Source organism: Arabidopsis lyrata (assembly GCF_000004255.2).
Source record: "Arabidopsis lyrata subsp. lyrata unplaced genomic scaffold ARALYscaffold_6, whole genome shotgun sequence".
Taxonomy (NCBI): domain Eukaryota; kingdom Viridiplantae; phylum Streptophyta; class Magnoliopsida; order Brassicales; family Brassicaceae; genus Arabidopsis; species Arabidopsis lyrata.
Genome location: NW_003302550.1, coordinates 788,314 through 809,999, shown reverse-complemented (window position 1 = coordinate 809,999; position 21,686 = coordinate 788,314). Strand labels below are relative to the sequence as shown.

General features: G+C 35.9%; 6 protein-coding genes, 1 long non-coding RNA gene and 1 pseudogene across 9 annotated transcripts; 2 read left to right on the top strand and 6 right to left on the bottom strand.

The window, feature by feature from the left end:
* Window positions 1-777: 777 nt before the first annotated feature.
* Window positions 778-5,898, top strand: LOC9307073 (putative ion channel POLLUX-like 1). 3 transcript variants are annotated; one of them, XM_002873023.2, is made up of 23 exons: window positions 787-911; window positions 1,544-1,599; window positions 1,722-1,798; window positions 1,870-2,120; window positions 2,238-2,309; window positions 2,391-2,463; window positions 2,571-2,669; window positions 2,738-2,892; window positions 2,979-3,083; window positions 3,190-3,276; window positions 3,371-3,455; window positions 3,548-3,695; window positions 3,783-3,859; window positions 3,944-4,186; window positions 4,279-4,392; window positions 4,468-4,560; window positions 4,639-4,768; window positions 4,849-4,925; window positions 4,995-5,042; window positions 5,125-5,194; window positions 5,274-5,347; window positions 5,456-5,566; window positions 5,647-5,898. In XM_002873023.2, the coding sequence occupies exons 1-23, from the start codon at window positions 826-828 to the stop codon at window positions 5,746-5,748; spliced, it is 2,433 nt and encodes an 810-aa protein (XP_002873069.1). In that variant the 5' UTR covers window positions 787-825; the 3' UTR covers window positions 5,749-5,898. The 3 variants fall into 3 exon arrangements, with proteins under 3 accessions (XP_020877577.1, XP_002873069.1, XP_020877576.1); XM_021021917.1 differs by lacking the exon at window positions 787-911 and adding an exon at window positions 1,127-1,309; XM_021021918.1 differs by lacking the exons at window positions 4,995-5,042; window positions 5,125-5,194; window positions 5,274-5,347; window positions 5,456-5,566; window positions 5,647-5,898 and having other exon boundaries at window positions 778-911; window positions 4,834-4,925.
* Window positions 5,816-8,160, bottom strand: LOC9307072 (F-box/LRR-repeat protein 25). The gene is made up of 3 exons (XM_021021920.1): window positions 6,769-8,160; window positions 6,453-6,626; window positions 5,816-6,319 (listed from the first exon to the last, which is right to left on the bottom strand). Exon 1 carries the CDS (start codon window positions 8,078-8,080, stop codon window positions 7,058-7,060), a length of 1,023 nt encoding a protein of 340 aa, XP_020877579.1. The 5' UTR covers window positions 8,081-8,160; the 3' UTR covers window positions 5,816-6,319; window positions 6,453-6,626; window positions 6,769-7,057.
* Window positions 6,140-6,825, bottom strand: LOC110227831 (probable F-box protein At1g60180). Its single transcript, XM_021023588.1, has 3 exons — window positions 6,769-6,825; window positions 6,453-6,626; window positions 6,140-6,319 (listed from the first exon to the last, which is right to left on the bottom strand). The coding sequence occupies exons 1-3, from the start codon at window positions 6,823-6,825 to the stop codon at window positions 6,140-6,142; spliced, it is 411 nt and encodes a 136-aa protein (XP_020879247.1).
* A 40-nt stretch (window positions 8,161-8,200) lies between the features above and the next one.
* Window positions 8,201-10,241, bottom strand: LOC9307071 (F-box/LRR-repeat protein 25). Its single transcript, XM_002870955.2, has 3 exons — window positions 9,180-10,241; window positions 8,713-8,892; window positions 8,201-8,610 (listed from the first exon to the last, which is right to left on the bottom strand). The coding sequence occupies exons 1-3, from the start codon at window positions 10,167-10,169 to the stop codon at window positions 8,350-8,352; spliced, it is 1,431 nt and encodes a 476-aa protein (XP_002871001.1). The 5' UTR covers window positions 10,170-10,241; the 3' UTR covers window positions 8,201-8,349.
* Window positions 10,242-10,393: 152 nt separating this feature from the next.
* Window positions 10,394-12,469, bottom strand: LOC9307070 (annotated as a pseudogene).
* A 763-nt stretch (window positions 12,470-13,232) lies between these two features.
* LOC9307069 (F-box/LRR-repeat protein At5g02910) lies at window positions 13,233-15,357 on the bottom strand. The gene is made up of 3 exons (XM_002870953.2): window positions 14,408-15,357; window positions 13,916-14,089; window positions 13,233-13,719 (listed from the first exon to the last, which is right to left on the bottom strand). Exons 1-3 carry the CDS (start codon window positions 15,272-15,274, stop codon window positions 13,384-13,386), a joined length of 1,377 nt encoding a protein of 458 aa, XP_002870999.1. The 5' UTR covers window positions 15,275-15,357; the 3' UTR covers window positions 13,233-13,383.
* Window positions 15,358-16,766: 1,409 nt separating this feature from the next.
* Window positions 16,767-19,560, bottom strand: LOC110227755. The gene is made up of 2 exons (XR_002331436.1): window positions 17,491-19,560; window positions 16,767-17,228 (listed from the first exon to the last, which is right to left on the bottom strand). It is a non-coding gene; the product is annotated as an uncharacterized LOC110227755 (long non-coding RNA).
* Window positions 19,561-19,727: 167 nt separating this feature from the next.
* Window positions 19,728-21,208, top strand: LOC9307068. Its single transcript, XM_002873022.2, has 2 exons — window positions 19,728-20,266; window positions 20,495-21,208. The coding sequence occupies exons 1-2, from the start codon at window positions 19,799-19,801 to the stop codon at window positions 21,092-21,094; spliced, it is 1,068 nt and encodes a 355-aa protein (XP_002873068.1). The 5' UTR covers window positions 19,728-19,798; the 3' UTR covers window positions 21,095-21,208.
* The last annotated feature ends 478 nt before the right edge of the window (window positions 21,209-21,686 follow it).

Genomic DNA, 21,686 nt, shown 5'->3' with positions numbered 1-21,686 from the left:
AAGACAGAATAAATAAAATTCTAAGAACATCACATTTCTTTCTGAAAATTTAGGAAAGCATTAGTATTTATGAAAGTTTTCTAAACTTTGTTTAATATGGTTTACTAAGACATGGTATTTTTAAATACTTCTTTTGGGTGTATCTTCAAGTACTCCTCACAGAATAACAAAACACTATATTATCAATTCATACATTAATACAGTTAATTGTGTAAGATCTTAGCTCTCAATGGTCAACAAAATGCAAAATCCATTTTCTTTATGTATGTGCTTGTCATTTTTTATGGTTACGTCATGTGCGTCTCAAAACTCATTTTCTTTGTATTTAAACCTTTTCGTTTGGTAACCCCATTGAAGAGGATATTCTGGGAGCTAATAACGTTCGAGATTCATCAAATTGTGGATGAGATTTTAACGATAGAAACAAAACTAGTACTAAAAAATATTCGTTTATTAGCACATGTACACTTGTATATGTATATAAAAACGTGAATCGTGAGGGGAATAAGAGAAAGTAGTTAAAATACAAAGTGATAAGGTGGTTTATTGTGTACCATTTTGTTTTTATTCTATTCTAGCCGGTTCTATGGACGCGATTCCTTTGCATTGGTTACTTGTTTAAATGAAATTTCTACGCCAAAAAAAATTTAGTCGATTTGTTTTTATGTTCATAACACCCCACGAGCTAATTAGTATGGTCCAAAACAATATAACAACAAAATTAATAATGCAAAAATCTTAAAAACCAGCCTTGTATCCATCCATATATATTCAAGGAGAGACACAAAGTGAGCGTAAACTAAATCGAGCAGATTATAGAGAGATATGGTGGCTGTTCAGTTGATTACCTGGAAGCCATTGATTCTACCTGCACAAGCTTTTAGAAGGGATCGGTTCGCTTCTTTTAACAGGTTTTTTTTTTTTTTTTTTTTTTTATTTTTAAATTCCTTTCTTAATTATACGATAATTTTGAAAACAATTGCATGGTGGTGACTTATCCATAAGATAATGATTACGAAGTGTGTGATGCTCAGAAGTTTTGAGTGTTTTTGTTAGAAATAAGCTCTGTTTTTCCAAATAAACTGATAAAAAGACTTAGAGAACACGATCTTTTATCATCTAAGTGATCACTACTAAGTAACCAGAGAATCTCCCGAGCTTCTCTCCCAAGAATCCTCTCAAGAAAAGCCAAACCCTCTCTTTCTTTCTTTCTGTATTCTCTTTTCTTCTTTTAATCCGAACCCTCTAGTTCCGTCAGAGTCTTCTTCTTCCTTATCTTCCGGTGAAGCTGCTTCATGTTTTGCTTACTGTAATTGTAATGTAGCCAAGCTCAATGGTTTCGATTAGAAAATGTGACGATTTTTTAAATTTGGAGTTCTAATGGAAGTTCTGAATCTGGGTTTAGGGTCTAGTTTCAAATGGAATTTGATGTTTTCAAGATAATTTATATCGTAAAATGATTCAAATCTGCAAATTGTCATTCAATGAAAGCTCATTGGGTTGTGATGCTTACAAGTTGTGTATCTGAATCTTGTTTTTGCAGGAGCTTGAGTTTACACACTCTGCCTTTAGGTGGGATTAAGTCTTTTAGTATCAGAGGTCAGGTTCTGAATATTCTTCCAATTTTTGATGCAATTCTTCAGGGTCTCGTTATTGGTGTTCTTCCTCAATGATACTCCTACTACTTGATTAGCTAATGTTATTTTATCTCTATATGACAGGGACCTTCAAAGTCAAATCTCAAAAGACAGGAGATACAGAGCCGCCTAATCAAAACTTCAAAGATTTCAATTCCAAGGTGAAGCTATAAAATGAATTTTATCTCTCTGTTTACTTGTGTCACTGAATGTATTATCTCTCCATATGCAGAGTCTTCCATATAAACTTGTGATAGGATGCATCCCACTGTATGCGGTGTTGAGGATAGCGCAAAAGATATTTCAAGAGCTTCCCAATCTCTTTCAGAACTCAGTGAAGGCTGGCTTGCCTTTTGCTTGTGCATCAAACTCTATAGACAAACATCCTTTACTCAAGGCCATTCCTTCTTCCCATGATATCAAATGGGGTCTTGCAAGGTCTTCTTACCTCTTCAATACTCAGCTTGAGAAGAACCTTGGCACGTATGTCCTATACCCAATACTTGTTATGTAGTATCCGAATTTTGCCCGAGTATTGTTGTTAGCAGGCATGTGATTATATTTGAGATCCGTTCTGATCACTTGTCATGCCTATTGTAGGGTATTTGTAGTGCTTCTGATAACATGCTTTTCGTTTGTTATCATTGGAGGATTCTTCTTTTTCAAATTCAGGTAACATAGCTTTATTTAAGAATTACTTCTTGTGATTTCCATTGCATGGTTTCTTACTTTTATTCCCTTCTTGTTGTGAAGGAAAGACACATCCTTAGAAGACTGCCTCTGGGAGGCCTGGGCATGCCTCGTTAACTCTGATACTCATCTTGAGGTCATGATTTGCTTCTTCACAGAACAACTTATATAAGTCTCACCATATTTCTATGGAGTTCTTGCTACTAAATAAAGGCATGTGTATATGTTTACTGATAACTGCAGCAAAAGACACGCTTCGAAAGACTCATTGGATTTGTCCTAGCCATTTGGGGAATAGTGTTTTACTCTCGGCTTTTAAGCACAATGACAGAACAATTTCGGGTACGTTCTTGAGATAAACACTACTGGTTAATTGGTACAAGTTATCCTGATCGATTTGTCTTGTGCAGTATCATATGAAAAAAGTGAGGGAAGGGGCACATATGCAAGTCCTAGAATCTGACCATATCATCATTTGTGGAATCAACAGTCATCTGCCTTTCATACTGAAGCAACTCAACAGTTATCAACAGCATGCTGTCCGCTTAGGTACCGCCACAGCTAGGTAATTTAAATTTGGTCACTGCATTAATTTAATTTCACCGCTTATGTTGACTTGGCTAATCACTTTTCCTTGTTATATGCTTTCAGGAAGCAGACACTTCTGCTCATGTCTGATACTCCAAGGAAAGAGATGGATAAGCTTGCTGAGGCGTACGCCAAAGATTTTGATCAACTTGACATCCTTACAAAGAGGTAATATGCACAAGTGAACCTGAAATAAATTCATGCCATATTAATTATTGTTCTTGTTGTTTTGCATATATTTTACAATGCTGATTTCATGCTTCTACCAGTGCAGTTGTAGTCTTACCATGACAAAGTCATTTGAGAGGGCTGCCGCCTGTATGGCCCGTGCCATTATCATACTACCAACGAAAGGTGATCGGTAAGAAACTTTCATGGGAACAAAGAAAAAATCTGTTCTCAAACCTGTCAGTAGTTTGTAAAAGAGGAATCAATTAAGTTAAACATCGTTTTAGGTATGAAGTTGATACAGACGCATTTCTTTCTGTATTGGCCCTTGAACCTATACAAAAGATGGAATCCATCCCAACCATTGTAGAGGTAACTGAAGATTGTGCAGCAATGGTTTTCTGTTTATAGTGCTGATTTGTTTCCTATCTTTTGCTTTTCTTTGCTTCTGAAAATGAATGCAGGTATCAAGCTCTAATACGTATGATCTTCTCAAGTCCATATCGGGGTTGAAAGTGGAGCCGGTTGAAAATTCTACATCCAAATTGTTTGTCCAATGCTCACGTCAAAAGGACCTGATAAAGATCTACAAGCACCTACTAAATTACTCAAGTAAGATACTATATGTCTGAAATTTTAATGTTTTGTTATTAACTTTGTATTCAATACTGATTAGTACCAAGTCTCTACTCGTTGCAGAAAATGTATTTAACCTTTGCAGCTTCCCCAATCTAACTGGGATCAAGTATAGACAATTAAGACTGGGGTTCCAGGAGGTAGGATTGACAATGTTTTGAGCATGTTTTTGAATCATTACCTTTTAGTCTGTGGCCTTTTAAGAGATGTATTCCTCCTTCCAGGTTGTGGTCTGTGGCCTTTTACGAGATGGGAAAGTAAATTTCCATCCAAATGATGACGAAAAGCTCATGGAAACCGACAAACTATTGTTTCTTGCACCTCTCAAGAAGGAATTTTTATATACAGACATGAAAACTGAGAACATGACAGTAGATGAGACTGATGATACTAGGAAGCAAGTGTTCGAGGAAAAAAAATCACGGCTAGAAAAGATTGTAACGCGTCCTAGTAAATCCTTATCAAAGGTATGACACCAAACTGTCCCCCTACAATGCTTGAACTATATATGATATTAGGCTTTAGAGACCTTTGACGTTCATTTCTATGGTTTACACAGGTATCAGATTCTTTCAAAGGACCCAAAGAATCTATACTTTTGCTTGGTTGGCGTGGAGATGTTGTGAATATGATCAAGGAGTTTGATAATTATCTTGGTCCAGGAAGTTCATTGGTATGCTCATATACCATTATCTCTCTCTGGTTGGCTCTCATGGAATGAGTTACTAATAATTTTCTTTACACACAGGAAATATTATCAGATGTACCGTTAGAGGACAGAAGAGGAGTGGACAAGAGTATAGGTTCAGGAAAAATCAAGAACATCCAAGTTTCACATAGCGTAAATTTCATTTTCACTGGAAAAAACAAGAATTAGCTTCAAAATCATTGTGTATTGATGTTTTTCAATCTTTTGCAGGTTGGGAATCATATGGATTATGACACATTGAAGGAAAGTATAATGAACATGCAAAGTAAACATGAAAAAGGTGAAGAAGATATTCGTCTGACTATCATTGTTATATCGGATCGAGACTTGCTTCTTGGAGGTACGCATTCATGATTTATTCTTCTTGATTCTGTCTTTGGAAATAGTGATCTCACTAACAAATAGTTTGATATCTTTTAGATCCATCTAAAGCAGACAAACAATCTGCTTACTCTCTTCTCCTTGCTGAAACCATCTGCAACAAGCTTGGAGTTAAGGTAGTGTTAGGGACTATTAACCACATCCTACTTCATTGAACTTTCATCTTACTATTGTTGTTTCTTTAGGTACATAATCTAGCCTCTGAAATCGTCGACACAAAACTCGGCAAGCAGGTATTGAAAGGCTTTTTTTTTTTCTTTTCCTGTTAGCTTTTTTATTGGTAAGTTGCTAAAACATTATACAAAACCATACCAGATAACAAGACTCAAGCCATCCCTGACTTTCATAGCAGCGGAGGAAGTTATGAGTCTTGTAACAGCACAAGGTTACATTTACTCGATCTTTGTTTCTTGTCTATCGACACGCAATCCAAACAATAGTAATACTCTTTTCTTTATAATCAGTTGCTGAAAACAGCGAACTAAACGAGGTATGGAAGGACATTTTGGACGCAGAGGGTGATGAGATATACGTAAAGGTTAAACAAGAAAAACACACTCTTACTTCAAATCTTTTTGCCAGTAACTTTTACAATATTCACAATCCTTGCTGGTCTGAGAATCTTGAGTTTGCTTCGAACACACAGGACATTGAACTGTACATGAAAGAGGGCGAGAACCCATCATTCACGGAGCTCTCAGAGCGAGCTTGGCTAAGGAGAGAAGTTGCCATAGGCTACATAAAAAGTGGTAAAAAGGTACTGTTTTATATATTACTCTTCAACAGACATTAACCCTTTTCCTCTTCACAAACTCAGGTTTGTTGTTGTTGTTGCAGGTAATCAATCCGATTCCAAAGACAGATCCTCTCTCCCTCGAAGTGGGAGACTCATTGATTGTTATATCCGAGCTAGAAGGAGACCAAATTATAACACTATGAAGCTATAGAGAGATTGGTATTCCACATGTTATAGTTTCTCACTAATGCAAGCATCAAGATAAGTCTGTTGATTTTGTACAAAGAAACAAATCCTTGTACATTTCATTCTTTCTTTGACCCTGAAATAAAATCAGTCTTTTGACCGGAAAATGGTAAAACCTACTATATGCAATAAAAAAATAAAGGTTCCAAACATAAATACATGATTTAAAGACTAAGACAGCATTGAGTTGATAAGATGATAGACAACTAAACAATTGTTTGTTGTGAGAAGGTAAGAACCATCTCAATCATTTGTTTCAAATTCAGTTGTATCATCAATGTAACCTCCCAATCCAGTTGAACAAATGGGTCTTGTTTATATCCTAGTCTTCCTTATCATTGCCTACCGTCAACTTAGTTGCCAATTGTACTGAGATATATTGTCTTCTCTAGTGTTTTCCAGTAGAAACTCCATGAATGAAGTCATGAGTTTCGGCTGAAAAGAAGTCGAGAAGTCCAAATCTTTTGGTTTCCAGCACTGATTCTGATCCAACTCTTTCAAATCCAAGTAGTAATTAAGATCAGCATCCTGTAAATCATAAAATGTTGAATTTAAAGATTCTTTGTCAATATGGATTAGGAAAAGAAAAGAAAAGTAAAGGACATGGTTTTTGGATTATGATATAATGTAAAGTAGGAATAAGAGGTTATGGTAAGTATACCGGTACGATGTTGCTGTTCACAATGTCTAGTTTTAGCATCTTCACTCCAGGTGAGTTTTGTAACAGCTTTGCTATACCAGGAATGACAGACGGAACAATCATCGTTTCAAGAATCAAAACTTCGACTTTGAGCATCGGAAAAGGAATATCACAGATTTCGGCAAGAGATAACATCTACAAAAATGCAAAACGAAGCTTATTGTTCATGTTTTCAGAACAATCTACCAATGACAAACAACAATATTTTGGCTTAAAACAATCTAAACCCACTAGAATTATCAATAGTGACTGTGCAAACAACTAGGGACAAGCTTACCTGAAGAAAGGTAGCCCCAAAAGTAAGGTTCTCCACATTGTGCAACTTTTCAAGCATATTTAGCACATAAACTTGAAGCAAATCAGATTTGAAATGATAAAAACTTGTACAGTAGATGTTCAAGTAAGCTTTGGTTAAAGAAGAGACATCCACTAAACCACATTGTGACTGAGAGTGTCTCAATCTCAAACAACGGATATGTGGCGCCACAATCTGCGTTGGTCCCTGAGTATCTAAATCCAATCTCTTTAACTGCAGCAACTTGCTCAGATCAAGAATCTCAAGTCTATCACAGTGATGCAATGTCAAGCTTTCGAGATTCAGGTAAGGTTATTACCTGAAGAAAGTTAACCCCAAAAGTAAGCTTCTCTACGTTTTGAAACTTTTCTAGCATTGCTTGCACTATACCTTGAAGAACATCAGGCTTCAAGAGCTGAAAACTGTAATAACAGCAACCTGGTTCGATATAGCTAATGTCTACTTTAGCTTCAGTTAAAGAGGAGACATCAACTAAAGTACATTGTGCCTCAGAGTTTCTCAATCTCAAATAATGGATATGGGGCGCCACAATATTTATAGGCCTTCTAAAAAAAGAGGAGAAATCTATATCCAATATCCTCAAGTGCAGCGATTTACTCAGATCAAGATACCTAACTGAATCATAACTATACAATCTCAAGGTTTCCAGGATTGGACAACCAGACAGAATCTTAAGAAAGGATTCATCAGAGAGTTCACAACAGCTCAAAGACAAGTACTTTAGTGACGTCCAAGACACGGTGCATCTGGGAATCATCTCATTACATCGTGAGTCTACTATGAGGTTCTTTAGAGAGGAATTGCTGTAGAAGAAATCTGGAAAACTGTAATTCATCGTTGTGAGAAAACCACGGAACTCCAGAAAAAGATCATCCACGTTGTGAGACATTGCAAACTCGATCCAGCTATTAACATGGTGATGAGCCGTGCTGGCTAAACGGGTACAGAGATGAAAACTCGTGATTTTGGAAGCCTTGTAGCTCGCTAGGGTTTTGTTTACCGATTCTGGGGAAACACTGAGCCATTTAAAGGAGAGATGAGGTGTCTCCGACCATACATGTCTCCATCGCCTGGACAAGACGGAGGTTCTGATCGCGAACTTTGTCGGAATATAGGAGAAGATATGTTGGAGAACCGCGTCTGGTAGATCGCTGATTGAGTCTACACCATCGATTGAATCACTTCTTGATCGTTTGATTTTGACGGGACGTTCAAAACGGTGGCTAGGGTTTCGTACAGCGACAGTGGCGTGGTCTTCCTCTTCCATGGCCATCGGATTTTAAAAAATCTGATGTGTTGCAAAGATGTGGCAGTGGGACTAATTATCTGCTTGTTAGGTTATCAAATACTATAAGTTAGGGTTCCTTAATTTAATTGAAAATTTATGACACATAAAAGTAGTTGATACCAAAACACTAAAACCCTGATGTAACATAATTTAACACCACTTCACTTGAGCATAATTTAACTTCCCCACTAAACTTCCAAGGAACTTCTCTAAGTTGAGAATCAACCCATATAAAAATGTTGAATGAGATGAGATCAGCCACCGCTTCGCTTGAGCAGAATTGAGACCTTATTGTTATGAGAAAGCGTGAGAGCGATTTGAGACAGCTCTTCAAATCTTGATCTATTAATGCAACTTCCCAAATGTAAAACCAATGTCTCTAGCGTTTTTGTGTTTGCCAGCAAAAGTTCCATGAACGAAGCCATGACTTTCGGCTTTATAACTTCATACTCCCACGGAAAGAGAAAGGCCACATCTTTCAATTGCTTCTTCAAGTAGCTGTTGACACACTCCCACTGCAAAACAGAAAAGAAAGGGAAGGCAATGCTTCTTTTTTGGGTTGTTTATACTATGTAATATATTAAAGGTAATTAAAGAGGTTCACGGTAATGAGATACCAGTAAGATGCTGCACTCGTCAATTGTGTAAAGTACTGTTAACTTCTCTAATCCAGGTGAGTTTTGTAATAGCCTTGTTATACCAGGAACCACAGTTGGCATAATCCTTGTTTCAAGAGTCAGATTTTTGACTTTGAGCGTCGGTAATGGAAGACTAGGGATCTTGGAAAGAGATAACATCTAACAAAAGATTGACAAAAAAGCACAAAAAGGTGTGAGTACCACAAAAAAACAGACCTCTCAACAAATGAAAAGCCAAAGCAAAACCTTTAGTCATAAAGTAATTAGCATGTTTGATCATGTTATCCACAGAGAAACGATGATAAAGAGGGACAAGAATATCAAAGCCTTATGAAAACTTATCAATCAACCAAAATATTGACTGTTCATTCTAAAGAGATATTGATTCAGCAACATTTAGATTTCTAGAGGCATTAAAAGGATTTAAAGAATGGTAAGATTATTACCTGAAGAAAGTTAACCCCCAAAGTAAGCTTCTCTACGTTCTGAAACTGTTCTAGCATCGTTTGCACCGTGACTAGAAGAACACTAGGGTCTAAGGGCTCAAAACCATGATAAAGGGTTCTAGGATGAAAATCGGTAAAGTCTACATTAGCTTCTGTTAAAGAAGAGACATCAAGTAAGGTGCATTGTGCCTCAGAGTCTCTCAATCTCAAATAACGGACATGTGGCGCCACAATCTGCATTGGTTCTGGAAAAGGGTTGCGGCGTTCTATCTCCAATCTTGTCAAGCGCAGCGATTTACTCAGATCAACATACATGAGTGAGATACAAAACTTCAAACTCAAGGTTTCCAGGATTGGACAACCAGACAGAATCTTAAGTAAGGAATCATCAGAGAGTTTACAAGAGCTTAAAGACAAGTTCTTTAGTGATGTCCAAGAAACGGTGCATCCGGGACTCAAATTCACAAAAGGCATTTTTTTTTTTTTTTTGGTGTAAAGATGTTGCAAATTGACCAAGAGTTGCTTCACAGAGGAGTTGGTGAAGAAAAGATCAGGAAAACAATAACTCCTTGTGAGATTACTGATCGTCAGAGAAAGATTCTCAACGTTGTGAGACATTGCAAACTCGATCGAGCTATTAACATGGTTAGCCTTGTAGCAGTAACGGGTACAGAGATGGAAACTCGTGATTTTGGAAGCCGAGTAGCTGGCTAGGGTTTTGTTTATCAATTTAGGGGAACCACTGAACCAACCAAAGGAGAGATGAGGTGTCTCGGACCATACATGTCTCCATCGTTTTGACAAGACGGATGTTCTGATAGCAAACTTTGTCGGAATATAGGAGAAGATATGTTGGAGAACCGCGTCGGGTAGATCGCTGATTATGTCTATACCATCGCTTGAATCACTTGATCGTCTAATTTCGAGAGGACGATCAAAACGGTCGCTAGGGTTTCCTACAGCGACGGTGGCGTGGTATTCCTCTTCCATGGCCAATCGGATTTCAAAAAATCTTCAAGTGTTGTTACTAATTATTGATTTAGTATTTTTAGTGGAATAATTAGAAGAAAAAAATCGTTTAAGGAAAATTAAAATAGCTAACTATTTTCATTTTTCAAGTTATCAAACAATTTTTTGGGTTCCTTAATTTAATTGCAAATTTATCAAATACGAGTATTTTTTAGGGTTAGGGTTCCTTAAAAGTGATCATCAACTGAAAAATGAGGCTTGATCTCATAAAAAAAAAATAATAATAACGAGAACATAAAAATAATAATAATAACGAGAACACAAGAAGACATACTTAGCAGGATAGTTTAGTATGTGAATGTGAGGACCATATATACTCACTAATAGAGGTTAAATTTGGTGAAGCTGAACTAATTCCCCCCTAGTATAAAGATGGGTTCTATGGGATCCTACACTAAAACCAGAATGTTACATGATTTAACACTGCTTCACTTGAGCACAATTGAGACCTCATTGTTGTGAGAAAGCGTTAGAGCGATTTGAAACTGCTCTTCAAATCTTGACCTATAATCATCAGTGTAACTTCCCAACCGTACAACCAATGTCTCTAAGGTAATTGTGTTTGCCAGCAAAAGTTCAATGAACGAAACCATGAGTTCCGGCTCAGGAACTTTAGAATCCCACGAGGTCGGAAAGACCACATCTATTGATCTCCAACCTTGATTCGGATTCAAGTTCTGCAACTCCAAGAAGCTGTCGCATTTATCCTGCAAACCCGAATAAGATTTTATCATGAAAACTATCACCCTTTTAAAGTCTGTACATATCTCAATCTTCTAGATTAACCAAAGAAAGGGAAGGACAAATGCATTTTGTAATATACGAAGGATAGTACAAGAGGTTCATGGTAAAAGATACCAGTACGGTGCTGAACTGCGTTGTGTAAATTGTTATCTTCTTTACTTGAGGCGAGTTTTGTACCAGTCTTGCTATACCAAGAACCACAGGTCGCATAATCATTGTTTCAAGGGTCAAAGTTTTGACTTTGAGCTTCGGTAAAGGAACACCATGGAGCTTGGATTTAGATAAATAATCTAACAAAAGGTTGACACAAAAGTATAAGAAGATAATGAATATCAAACACACAACTCTCAACAAAAGAAAACCGTTAATCATAATCTAGTTATCATGTTCATGTTTTCAAAACATCTACATGGAAACGCATCTTCAAGAATTACTTAAGGATATGTGCTTATACTTGAATATCAAAGCCTTATCCATCAACCAATATTTACTGTGTAACCAACTAATTGCAGCTTAAGTGAGTCTACAACAGAGAATTAAGGATTTAATTAAAGAATGGCAACATTACCCGAAGAAAGTCAACCCCAAGAGTAAGCTTCTCTACGTTCTGCAACTTCTCTAGCATTGCTTGCACCATGACTAGCATCAAGGAGTCGGATTTATAATAAGAGAAACTAAGAAATAAATAGTTATCTGAAGAGTCTACGTCAGCTTCAGTTAAAGACGAGACATCAAGTAGAGTGCATTGTCCTCTCAATCTCAAATAATGGATATGTGGTGCTACGATCTTCATTGGTTCTCGAACCGTATTGCAGCAAATTATATCCAATCTTCTCAAGTAGAGCGATTTACTCAGATCAAGATACTTAACTGAATCATAATTATGCAATGTCAAGCTTTCCAGCAGTGGACAACCAGACAGAATCTTAGGAAAAGATTCTCATTAGAGAGTTTACAAAAGATCAAAGACAAGTACTTTAGAGATGTCCAAGAAACGGTGCAACTCGGAATCAACTCAGCAGGTCCCGAGCTGATCAAGAGTTGCTTAACAGAGGAATTGGTGTAGAAGAAACCTGGAAACTTGTAATCCCTAACACGGGCATCACGAAAATCCAGTGAAAGCTTCTCTGCGTTGTGAGAAATGGCGAATTCGATCCAACTATTAACAAAGTGAATCCTGTTGTGCAACCTTGTGAAAAGATGGAAACTTATGATTTTGATGGCCGTGTAGTTGTTTAGGGTTTCGTTTACTATGCTCATCAAAGGAGAGATGAGGTGACTCGGACCATACATGCCCCCATCTTTTGGACAAGACAGAGGTTCTGATGGCGAAGTTGGTCGGAAAAAAGGAGAGGATACGGTGGAGGATGTCGTCGGGTAGAGAGCTGATTGAGTCTACACCGTCGCTTGAATCACCTGCTTGTTCGATTTTGAGGGGACGACTGAAACGGTGGCTAGGGTTTCCTATAGCGACGGTGGCAAGGTCTAATTCATCTCGGAAATCGTCTTCCATGGCTGTTAGATTTCAAAAAATCTATGTTTCAAAAATTAGATTATATACTTTTTGTTAATGATTGATTAATAGAGTAAATCAATTTATGATGGGTAAATTTATCGAGACATTGGTTTAGCAAAAAGATAGGGTAACTCTTTTAATAATTAAAGAAATTAAATTATTTTTGTTTAGATTTTGAAGAAATTAATTTCTGGAGTTAGTTTCTGAAATTAATCCTAAATCTTTAAATGTTTAGTTGAGATTTAGGATTTAAATTTATGACTAGGGAGTATTAAAAAGTCTAAACTGTTTTTTTCAGATTTTGATATAAATCTAATGAAATCAAGACTTTAATAAAGACTTTTACTTTAAAAAAGGTTTTAAAAACTAAAATTTTGCCAATCACGGTTTTTACTTATTTTCTATTTTAAAGTTTCTAAAATCACTACTTTTTTTTTAGTTATTTTTCTTTCATTGTTTTTAAAATCATGGCTTTCGAATCTCTCTATTATCAAAGTTAAATTAAAAACCTTCTCTTTTTAAATTATTATTATTATTCGCTCTATTGGTATTAACTTTTTTCTAATCTATATCTAATTTACACGCACTGATTGGTAATGACGGTTACATTTCTAATCTCTAATGACAAAAGTAATCGTCGTTACTAATCGGCCCCTAAATCTCTAGTTAGCTCTTGATGGATATCAAATTGATAAATTCGATCGTCGATAAAACATTACTTCAAGTTGGATCGGATTTGAACTTGAATTTGAAGTGACACGAAACAAAAAGCAATAGAAAATTTATTGAAAGTATAAAATACAACTAATCTGACTTACAGATTCAGAATACATTGTTGTGACTTGTGAGAGATTCAGGTCGAAAATCTAATGATACATATTTAACAATGGCTTTTGCTTTTGATCAATTAAGACATTATCGCTGAGGGAAAGTGTTGGATACATACTTTATAGAGCTTCGTTTAATCAAAACGGAGACATCGTTGTTGTGAGAAAGTGTTGTAGCCATCGCAAGAAGTTCTTCAAAACCTGATGCATCAAGGTAACCTACCAAGAGTACAACCATGGTTTCTAGACTTTTTGTACTTTTCAGTAGACGTTCCATGAACAAAGCCACGAGATTGGACTCTGCATGTTTACCCACCAACATCGAAATGGTCTCAAGAGAGCCCGGGAAGACCGAGTCTTTTGATCTCCAGCATTGACGCTGATTCAAGCTATGTAAACGCAAGTAGGCGTTCAGATGCAATTCCTGTCAAACAGAAAAACGGATTTCATCTTGCAAACTAAAAACTTGTATCCAAAAAGCGTGCCAATATCTGAAAGGAGAATAAATACTACTTGTATCCAAAAAACTTCATCATGGTTCTTGGATAAATACTATTTTGTCATAGTTATTATGATCAGATATATGAAGGAAAATAAAAGAGGTTTCATTGTAAAGATACCGATATGCTGCTGCCTTTCACAGTGTGAATTGTTAGCTTCCTTAATCCAGGTGTGTTCCGTAGCAGCTCTGTTATACCAGGAATAACAGACCGAATAATCATCGTTTCAAGAGTCAAAGTTTTGACCTTGAGCATCGGAAAAGGTACACCACAGAGCGCAGCAAGAGATAACATCTGAAAGGTATGCAAATATAGTTTATACAGCAAAACACAGACCTCGTCAAAAGAAATAAGCCAAGCACAACAAGACAAGAGCCATTGATCAAATACTTAGCATCAGGGTTCATACTTTCTTAATATCTACACAAGAGACACTGTCTAAATTAAAAGAACGAAGAGTTTAGTACGTAATCATGAAATTGAATATCAAAGCCTGATCAACCAATATCTGCCTATGCAAACAAAACCAACTGATTCGAAAGGAGCAAGCTATGCAATTCAACGACATAGAGATTTGTAGGTCTAAGAGGACGCGAAAAATGGCTAACAAACCTGAAGAAAAGTACCCCCAATAGTAAGCTTCTCTACATTCTGCAACATTTGTAGCATCTTTACCACATTATGTTGAAGAAAACCAGCGGTAAGTGTTCCAAGATCGCAAAAGTAAATGTTCAAGTCAGCTTCGGTTAAAGAAGAGACATCCACTAAACTACATGGTAATCGAGAGTGTCTCAATCTCAAACAATGTAGATGCGGCGCCACAATCTTCGTTTGCCCCATAAACCAATCGCTACGGTCAATCTCCAATCTTTTTAAACGCGGTGATTGACTCAGATCAAGACACATGAATTCAGCACAATACAACAATTCCAAGCTTTCCAGAAGTGGAGAACCAGAAAGAATCTTAAGAAATGATTCATCAGAAAGTGTGCAAAAGCTCAAAGACAAGTTCTTTAGAGATGTCCAAGAGACAGAGCATCTGGGAATCAAATCAACAGATCCAGAGTTGACCAAGAGTTGCTTCACAGATGAATTGGTGTAGAAGAAATCAGGAAACTTGTAATCCCTAACACGGGAATCACGAAACTCCAGTGAAAGCTTCTCCGAGTCGTGAGAAATGGCGAATTCGATCCAGCTATTAAGAGGATCAATCCTGTTGAGTAAGCTTGTACAAAGATGGAAGCTCGTGATTTTGGGAGCGGAGAAGAAAGCTAGGGTTTTTTCGATCGAATTAGGGTCGGTTCTACGGCAATCAATGGAGAGAGAAGGTGTCTCAGACCAAACATACCTCCATCGTTTGGACAAGAGAGAGGTTCTGATCGCGGATTTGGTCGGGACAGAGGAGAGGATATGGTGGAGAATTACGTCAGGTAGAGAGCTGATGAAATCTACACCGTCGATTGAATCGCCTGTTATCATGTTTTGGCGGGGATGAGAATCAAAGAGTGGTGGCTAGGGATTTCAACCGCCGCGGAGACGCTGTCTTTCTGTATAATAAATTTTTTCAGAAATCATTATTATTTTTAAATTTTAGTCAAAAGCATTAAAATCATTATTCTTTTAAAGTTGAAGTGTTAAATTTAAAATATTTAAAATATTTTAGTGAAATTAACATGATTTTAGATAAAAGTATTATTTTTAAAAAAGTTTAAGGGTTCAATTTTTAAAAAATTTTAGTGAAAATCACTAGTATTTTTTAAAAATGAGTTTTAAGTGTGAAATCTATATTAAGTAAAAATATACTGAATTTCGAATAAAAAAACTTATGGACTAACTAAGGACAAAATTCCTAGGCGATGTTAGTTTTCGACGTATGTAAAATTTAACACTTAAACTAATTTTTAAATTTTTTTAGTAAAATTAACATAGTTTAAGTTAAAAATATTATTTTCTTAAAATTTAAGTGTTAAATTTTGTTTTAAATTTTAGTCAAAATAATATTATTTTTCAAAAACGAGTTTAAGTGTTAAATCTATATTACGTAAAAATATGCCGAACTTCGAACACCAAAGCTTATGGACCAACTAAGGACAAGATGCCTAGAAGAGGTTAGTTTTTGACGTGTTTAAAATTTAACACTTAAACTATTTTTAAAAAAGTTTTAGTGAAATTAACATGATTTTAGATAAAAATATTTTTTTTTAAGTTTAATTGTTAAATTTATTCAAAATCACCATTATTTTTAAAAACGATTTTAAATGTTAAATCTATATTACGTGAAAACATGTCGAACTTCGAACACCAAAGCTTACAGACCAACTAAGGATAGGATGCCTAGTCGCGGTTAGTTTTCGACTTTTTTTAAATTTAACACTTAAAACAAAATTTTAAAAAGTAATAGTGAAGTTAACATGGTTTTAGTTAAAAATATTATTTTCTTAAAGTTAAAGTGTTAGATTTTGTTTTAAATTTTAGTCAAAATCACTATCATTTTTTAAAAACGAGTTTGAGTGTTAAATCTATATTTTAAAAACGAGTTTGAGTCTCATCTATTTATAAGCAAAGAGGTTCAAAAGAAAAAGGAAATCACAATTAACGGTCACATAAAGATTTCTTTTTTTCTATTATTTCTTTTTTCTTTCTATGCCTTTGTTTCCTAATTTTTTCGATGGCTTTATATCCTTTCTTATTTTATTTATGAGAGAATCTGCTGAGTTTAATTAAGGTGAAGACTCAACTCATTGCCTGAGTCGATAAGGTTGATGATCCGATCCTCAAAAGTATACTAACCATTAGAGATAAGAATGGTCACTTAAAGATATTGGCTATATTATATTATGTGTAGATTTTTCTTTCAATATCTTTTAAGTGACCATTCTTATCTCTAAGACTTTGTATGTGAACACATGAACATATAAAATACAGAGAGTCAAGGGGGCAATGGTTGGACCGTGTGTATGTATACTTTGACTATTAGTTAAGACTAATTCACGAAAACCATAGGAAACACATGAGCAATTCATATATACAAAAGCACTTCAAGCAATGGCTATAATTGACCAATTCCTTACAGAAATTGAATCTATACAACTTCCCCAAGAGGTTATGTCAGTGACATTCATTGTAAACACATTCCACGTGTTCCTAGACTCGCTAAACCCCCTATGAAGCATAGAATTAACTTAATTTTAATCACATTATTGCTGCGAGAAAGTGTTGAAGCCACCTGATGCAGTTCTTTAAACCTTGTTTCATGCATTAAGCTCACTTCCTACGTGTCTCCAGTATCTTTGAGCACAAATTCCACAAACAAAGGCATGAGCTTTGGCATTGCGTCTTTTCCCGAAACACCTAAAAAGATCACGTCATTTGATCTCCAACATTGATCAGCATTCAAGCCTGGCGAATTCAAGTAGCTGTCAAGATCCTTCTCCTGTTAAAACATAACAAAAAAAAAAAGGTAACCAAACAAGCTAAAAGGTTAACTTCTTTCCAAACTTGTTCTCCAATTCTACAATGTATTTGACTATTCCAAAATGCGGAAGACAATGTTCATGGCTGTTGTTCCTACTCATTACTAGCTTATACAGGCTCAATATATCATTTAAAGGAAAATAAAACAGGTCTAGACTATGTTTCTGCTGTTCACAGGGTGTAATATTAGCTTCTTTAATCCAGGTGAATTTTGTCGCAACCTTGTTATACCAGGAAGAACAGATTGGTGAATCACTGATCTAAGAGCTCCTAAAACGATAAAACTTGTCCATCAACCATAATCTCAAGTGACACTGCAATATAGCGAGTTCTGTCTAAGCTTAAGATAATGCAAGAATGGGTGAAGAAAGACTTCCCCAATAGTAAGTTTCCCAACGTTCTGCAACTTTAGCACCATGTGTTGAAGAAAACCTGCCTTCAATTGTTCAGCTCCGCCAAACCAAATTTTCAATTTTGCTTCGGATAAAGAGGAGACATCAACTAAACCAAACAATGGAGATATGGCGCCACAATCTGGTTTGGCTTATCAATGTCGGTGTGAAGGAATCGAAGTAGACAGATATGCTTCCATCGTTTGGATAAGACGGATTTGGTTGGAATAAAGGAGAGGATGTGTTGGAGGATCACGTCTGGTTGAGAGCTGATGAAATCGATTCAATCGCCGCCTTGTTTGATTTCGCGGTGGATAGCGATTTCACTGGCGGCGGTGTCGCCGTCACCTTCTCGGCCATCATCAGCCATTGTCAGTGAATCTGTAAAGATTTTTGAAAAAAAAGGTTCATATTAAAAACATGTGACAAAATAGGAAAGAAAGATTTTGGGTAACTTTGGTATAAGATTTGCATGAGAATTACAAGATTGGATTCTGTGAAAATTAAAGAGAAAATATCATTAAAAATCACCAAATTTTGACGTTTAATTGATGTAAAAAAATAATAATTATATGTTTTTTTTTAAGATCTAAAATAATAATTATAAATACATGTTATACAAGCTTCCGTCAAAAAAAAAAAAAAACTGTAATTATATCGTTACTCGAATAAATACAGAAGACCAACGAATTGCTAAAACTTAGGAAAAAATATTACTCAATTATTGAAGTGACTGTCAAAAGTTTGGATAGATTTCTTCATGCACGAAATCATGGGTTTCAATTTATGAGAAATGAATTTAGGCGGGGCAGTCCAACAATAATGTAAATAGTACAGGTAGAAGTTGAACATCTCTTTTCTGATAAAAATGCAGGTTATTTAACCATTATGATACGATAGAGACTCTATGATTTGTTCTTATTAAAAGATCTAATTAACGTACTAGTAGTAGACATTACCTAACAACAATGTAAGGTTCGACTTATATAGTTGGTAGATATAAGCAGGTAATGTTTTGTCACTAACACATACATTAACTAGATGTTGTTTAAGGATAAAACATGCCTGTCTTTATCGTATCATTATGCTTTTGTATGCATCAACCATTTCTTTCACGGTTTTTGATTTATGAAAAAATTAAATGGATACATTGTTTGCGGTCAAAAATGAATGGCCTTTACAAAGAGATCAATAAACAATTTGAACCACTACTTCTACAAATGTCCAAGTAGATGGACAAGTAAAGAGTAGTGAGACTACCCTAAGTGTGTGCATCATGAATGTGTTGTCCGTGAAACCAAGTTTGCAAAAAATTTGAAGCTAGCTAGTAATGGTACTCGATGATGCACGAGTGATGATCCCATGTTACGTACAAGGAGATCAATGGCCTTATTACAGATTTCTGCTTTAGTTCTTGATAGATTTGATGAACGAAGTCAATGCGCTCACGCCATATTTCGTAATTCAAGGACTACCTACCAGACAAGAGGGTGGCCTCATCAAACAATTCTACTTCTGATATAACTACATAAAGATTTAATTTATCTTCTTTTGTGCAATATTGATATATAGATATATGCATGATTGGTCCTTATCAAAACTTTGAAGCACATGACATCTGAGGGATGGCAAGTAATTAATTCGACATATTTTTGTATCGGCTAAAACAACTGTACATGCAAACAAACAAATGTAGATGCATAAAATGAATCCCGCAACTACATTGCTTCTAACAGAGGTCAAATCATTAATTGCAGGTTATGGTTTAATAAAATTCATAAATCATATCATTAATTACCCAACCGCAAACCTTGACTCTTGGTCTCAATAGTCAATGATCATCAATACTCCATATTAATCTTATACGCAAATTGAGAACACGCATTGATCAAGTAAAACTTGTCACTAATAACTTAATAGTATTATCAATTAATTCAAGGTTGGTTCAAATTGGATCTGTATTTTACTGTTGGGTTTCATTTATAACATTAAAGCACATCTCTTATACTAATAGCTAGATTTTTTGCACAACTTTTTATTACAAAAGTTTTGTTTTGCAAGTTGTGTAACTTGACCTACTTGAGTTCCTATAAATAGCAGAGGACGGTCTAAAGACAATTTCACAATTCGAACCAAAATGGAAACCAAAATTCCTAAGTCAATGATCGCCGGAGTACAGAGTGTCATGCCGGTGGAAGTGACGCGACACCGGGAAATCCGTTCCATATCTGTCGTAGATCCCGTCGGAGTAGGAATATTCCGGAGAACGCTCAACATAGTTACTTATTACAAAGAAGCGTGCGATAGTGGTGATGAGAGAGGGTGGTTAGCCGCCGGGTGGATCAAGGAATCTTTAGGGAGAGCCTTGACGGAGCAGCCGATGCTTTCCGGTAGGCTACGGAGGAGGACGAAGTCGGCGGAGGATGGTCTGGAGTTGGTGGCCAATGACAGTGGTATTAGAATGGTGGAGGCTACGTTTCCGGCGAGTTTGCCGGACTTTCTTGAAATGGTGAAGAGAGACAAAAGCAGAGCTGAAGCAGAGACTGTCTTCTGGAAAGACATTGATGAAGATGAACCTCAATACTCTCCATTGTTCTATGTTCAGGTTATAATACAATTCCATTATTTATGAGATTTATCAAATTTTAATACATATATATATAGACTATAATTAAAAAAATTATTTCAATAAAAATTCTCAGACTTATTATCAAAAAAAAAAAAAAAAAAAAATTCTCAGACTTATAATGAATGTTTAAATTTATTTGTTTTTTGGTCTAAAAAAATTTCTTCATATAGAAAAATATTGAGGTTTTTATATATTTGTTAATAGGTGACTAATTTTGAGAGTGGCGGGTACTCAATTGGGATAAGCTGCAGCATCCTAATAGCTGATCTCCTCCTTGGGACAGATTTCTTGACCAAATGGGCTCAAATCCAAAGCTCTTTAGCTCATTCCCAAACTACACTCAAACCAATATTCCACCTCCCTTCTCTCAAGCAAGATTTTGGTAATTTCCTCATTGAATTTTCGAGGTCAGCCTCGGTTCTCGACCGCGGTGACCCTGTTGCTTTTCAGGCCAAAACATGTCTAAATATTTCACCAGCCTGCATTGGAACCCGCAAAAGAACGAGGGGGGATGTTTTCTTGTTCATTAAGGAACAAGACGGTGGCGAAAATAGTACCGGATGTGATGGTATGAAGGTACAGATACATTCGAGTGATGAAGTGATTAACGGTTGCGATTGCGGTAGTGATTTGGAGGAGACAAATGATGGAGTACTTGATAAGAGTTTAACGTTTGGGGAAAGACTTGAAGTTACTTCATGTTGGGTTGGGTGTGTCTCAAAAGGGGTTGTGTTTGTTTTCCCATCTATTTTTGAAGATGCCAAGTCGCTAGCCAAATTTATTGTTGCACTGCCAAAAGAGTAACTCAATAATATCAGTGACATGATTTGTTTAATGTTTCGAGTAATGTTATCAGTTTTAATGTAGATGTACTATGCTACTATTATAATGTTTGTTGAGTATTGATTGTGGTATCTTTTTTTTTTTTTTGTCGTCTAGATTTATTATTAATTGCAAATTATGAGAACTGTTATATAGACGATTCTACAACTGACAATTCCTTCCGACCCTTACTAGATTCACGACAGACTACACTTCCTTCTTCGTAATATTGATGAATACCTTCAATGATCCACAACCTGGCGATACTTCCTTCTCTGCGTAGAATCCTGGCGAACGGCTATAATTGTACATCGCTGGAGATCTCTTGCACACTTGCTTCCATTAATCTGCAAATTTGTTAATAAATCGCAATACCTGGGATTCGAACCCCAGACCTTTTGGTGTAGAAGCATTAATCAACCTTTGGTCAACCAATAGGTCAAGAGGGCTTCCACGATTGTGGTATCTTGTGAATTTTTTTTTTTTTTTTTTTGGTTTAAATAACTTGTGAAGTTGTATATTTCTGAAATGTCATTGATGTGTATATCTTAACTTGTAAAACACTGAATTCGAT

Bases quoted from the DNA above. Each gene is read 5' to 3' on its own strand.
- LOC9307073 (XM_002873023.2), top strand. From the start codon at position 826: ATGGTGGCTGTTCAGTTGATTACCTGGAAGCCATTGATTCTACCTGCA. The intron at 2,464-2,570 runs GTCATGATTTGC...TGATAACTGCAG, and splicing joins ACTCTGATACTCATCTTGAG to CAAAAGACACGCTTCGAAAG. The intron at 3,277-3,370 runs GTAAGAAACTTT...ACATCGTTTTAG, and splicing joins CTACCAACGAAAGGTGATCG to GTATGAAGTTGATACAGACG.
- LOC110227831 (XM_021023588.1), bottom strand. From the start codon at position 6,825: ATGCTTGAAAAGTTGCACAATGTGGAGAACCTTACTTTTGGGGCTACC. The intron at 6,627-6,768 runs GTAAGCTTGTCC...GCATTTTTGTAG, and splicing joins TTGGGGCTACCTTTCTTCAG to ATGTTATCTCTTGCCGAAAT. The intron at 6,320-6,452 runs GTATACTTACCA...TATGATTTACAG, and splicing joins TGAACAGCAACATCGTACCG to GATGCTGATCTTAATTACTA.
- LOC9307072 (XM_021021920.1), bottom strand. From the start codon at position 8,080: ATGGCCATGGAAGAGGAAGACCACGCCACTGTCGCTGTACGAAACCCT.
- LOC9307071 (XM_002870955.2), bottom strand. From the start codon at position 10,169: ATGGAAGAGGAATACCACGCCACCGTCGCTGTAGGAAACCCTAGCGAC. The intron at 8,893-9,179 runs GTAATAATCTTA...ATCTTTTGTTAG, and splicing joins TGGGGGTTAACTTTCTTCAG to ATGTTATCTCTTTCCAAGAT. The intron at 8,611-8,712 runs GTATCTCATTAC...TCTGTTTTGCAG, and splicing joins ACGAGTGCAGCATCTTACTG to TGGGAGTGTGTCAACAGCTA.
- LOC9307069 (XM_002870953.2), bottom strand. From the start codon at position 15,274: ATGATAACAGGCGATTCAATCGACGGTGTAGATTTCATCAGCTCTCTA. The intron at 14,090-14,407 runs GTTTGTTAGCCA...CATACCTTTCAG, and splicing joins TTGGGGGTACTTTTCTTCAG to ATGTTATCTCTTGCTGCGCT. The intron at 13,720-13,915 runs GTATCTTTACAA...TCTGTTTGACAG, and splicing joins TGAAAGGCAGCAGCATATCG to GAATTGCATCTGAACGCCTA.
- LOC9307068 (XM_002873022.2), top strand. From the start codon at position 19,799: ATGGAAACCAAAATTCCTAAGTCAATGATCGCCGGAGTACAGAGTGTC. The intron at 20,267-20,494 runs GTTATAATACAA...ATTTGTTAATAG, and splicing joins CTCCATTGTTCTATGTTCAG to GTGACTAATTTTGAGAGTGG.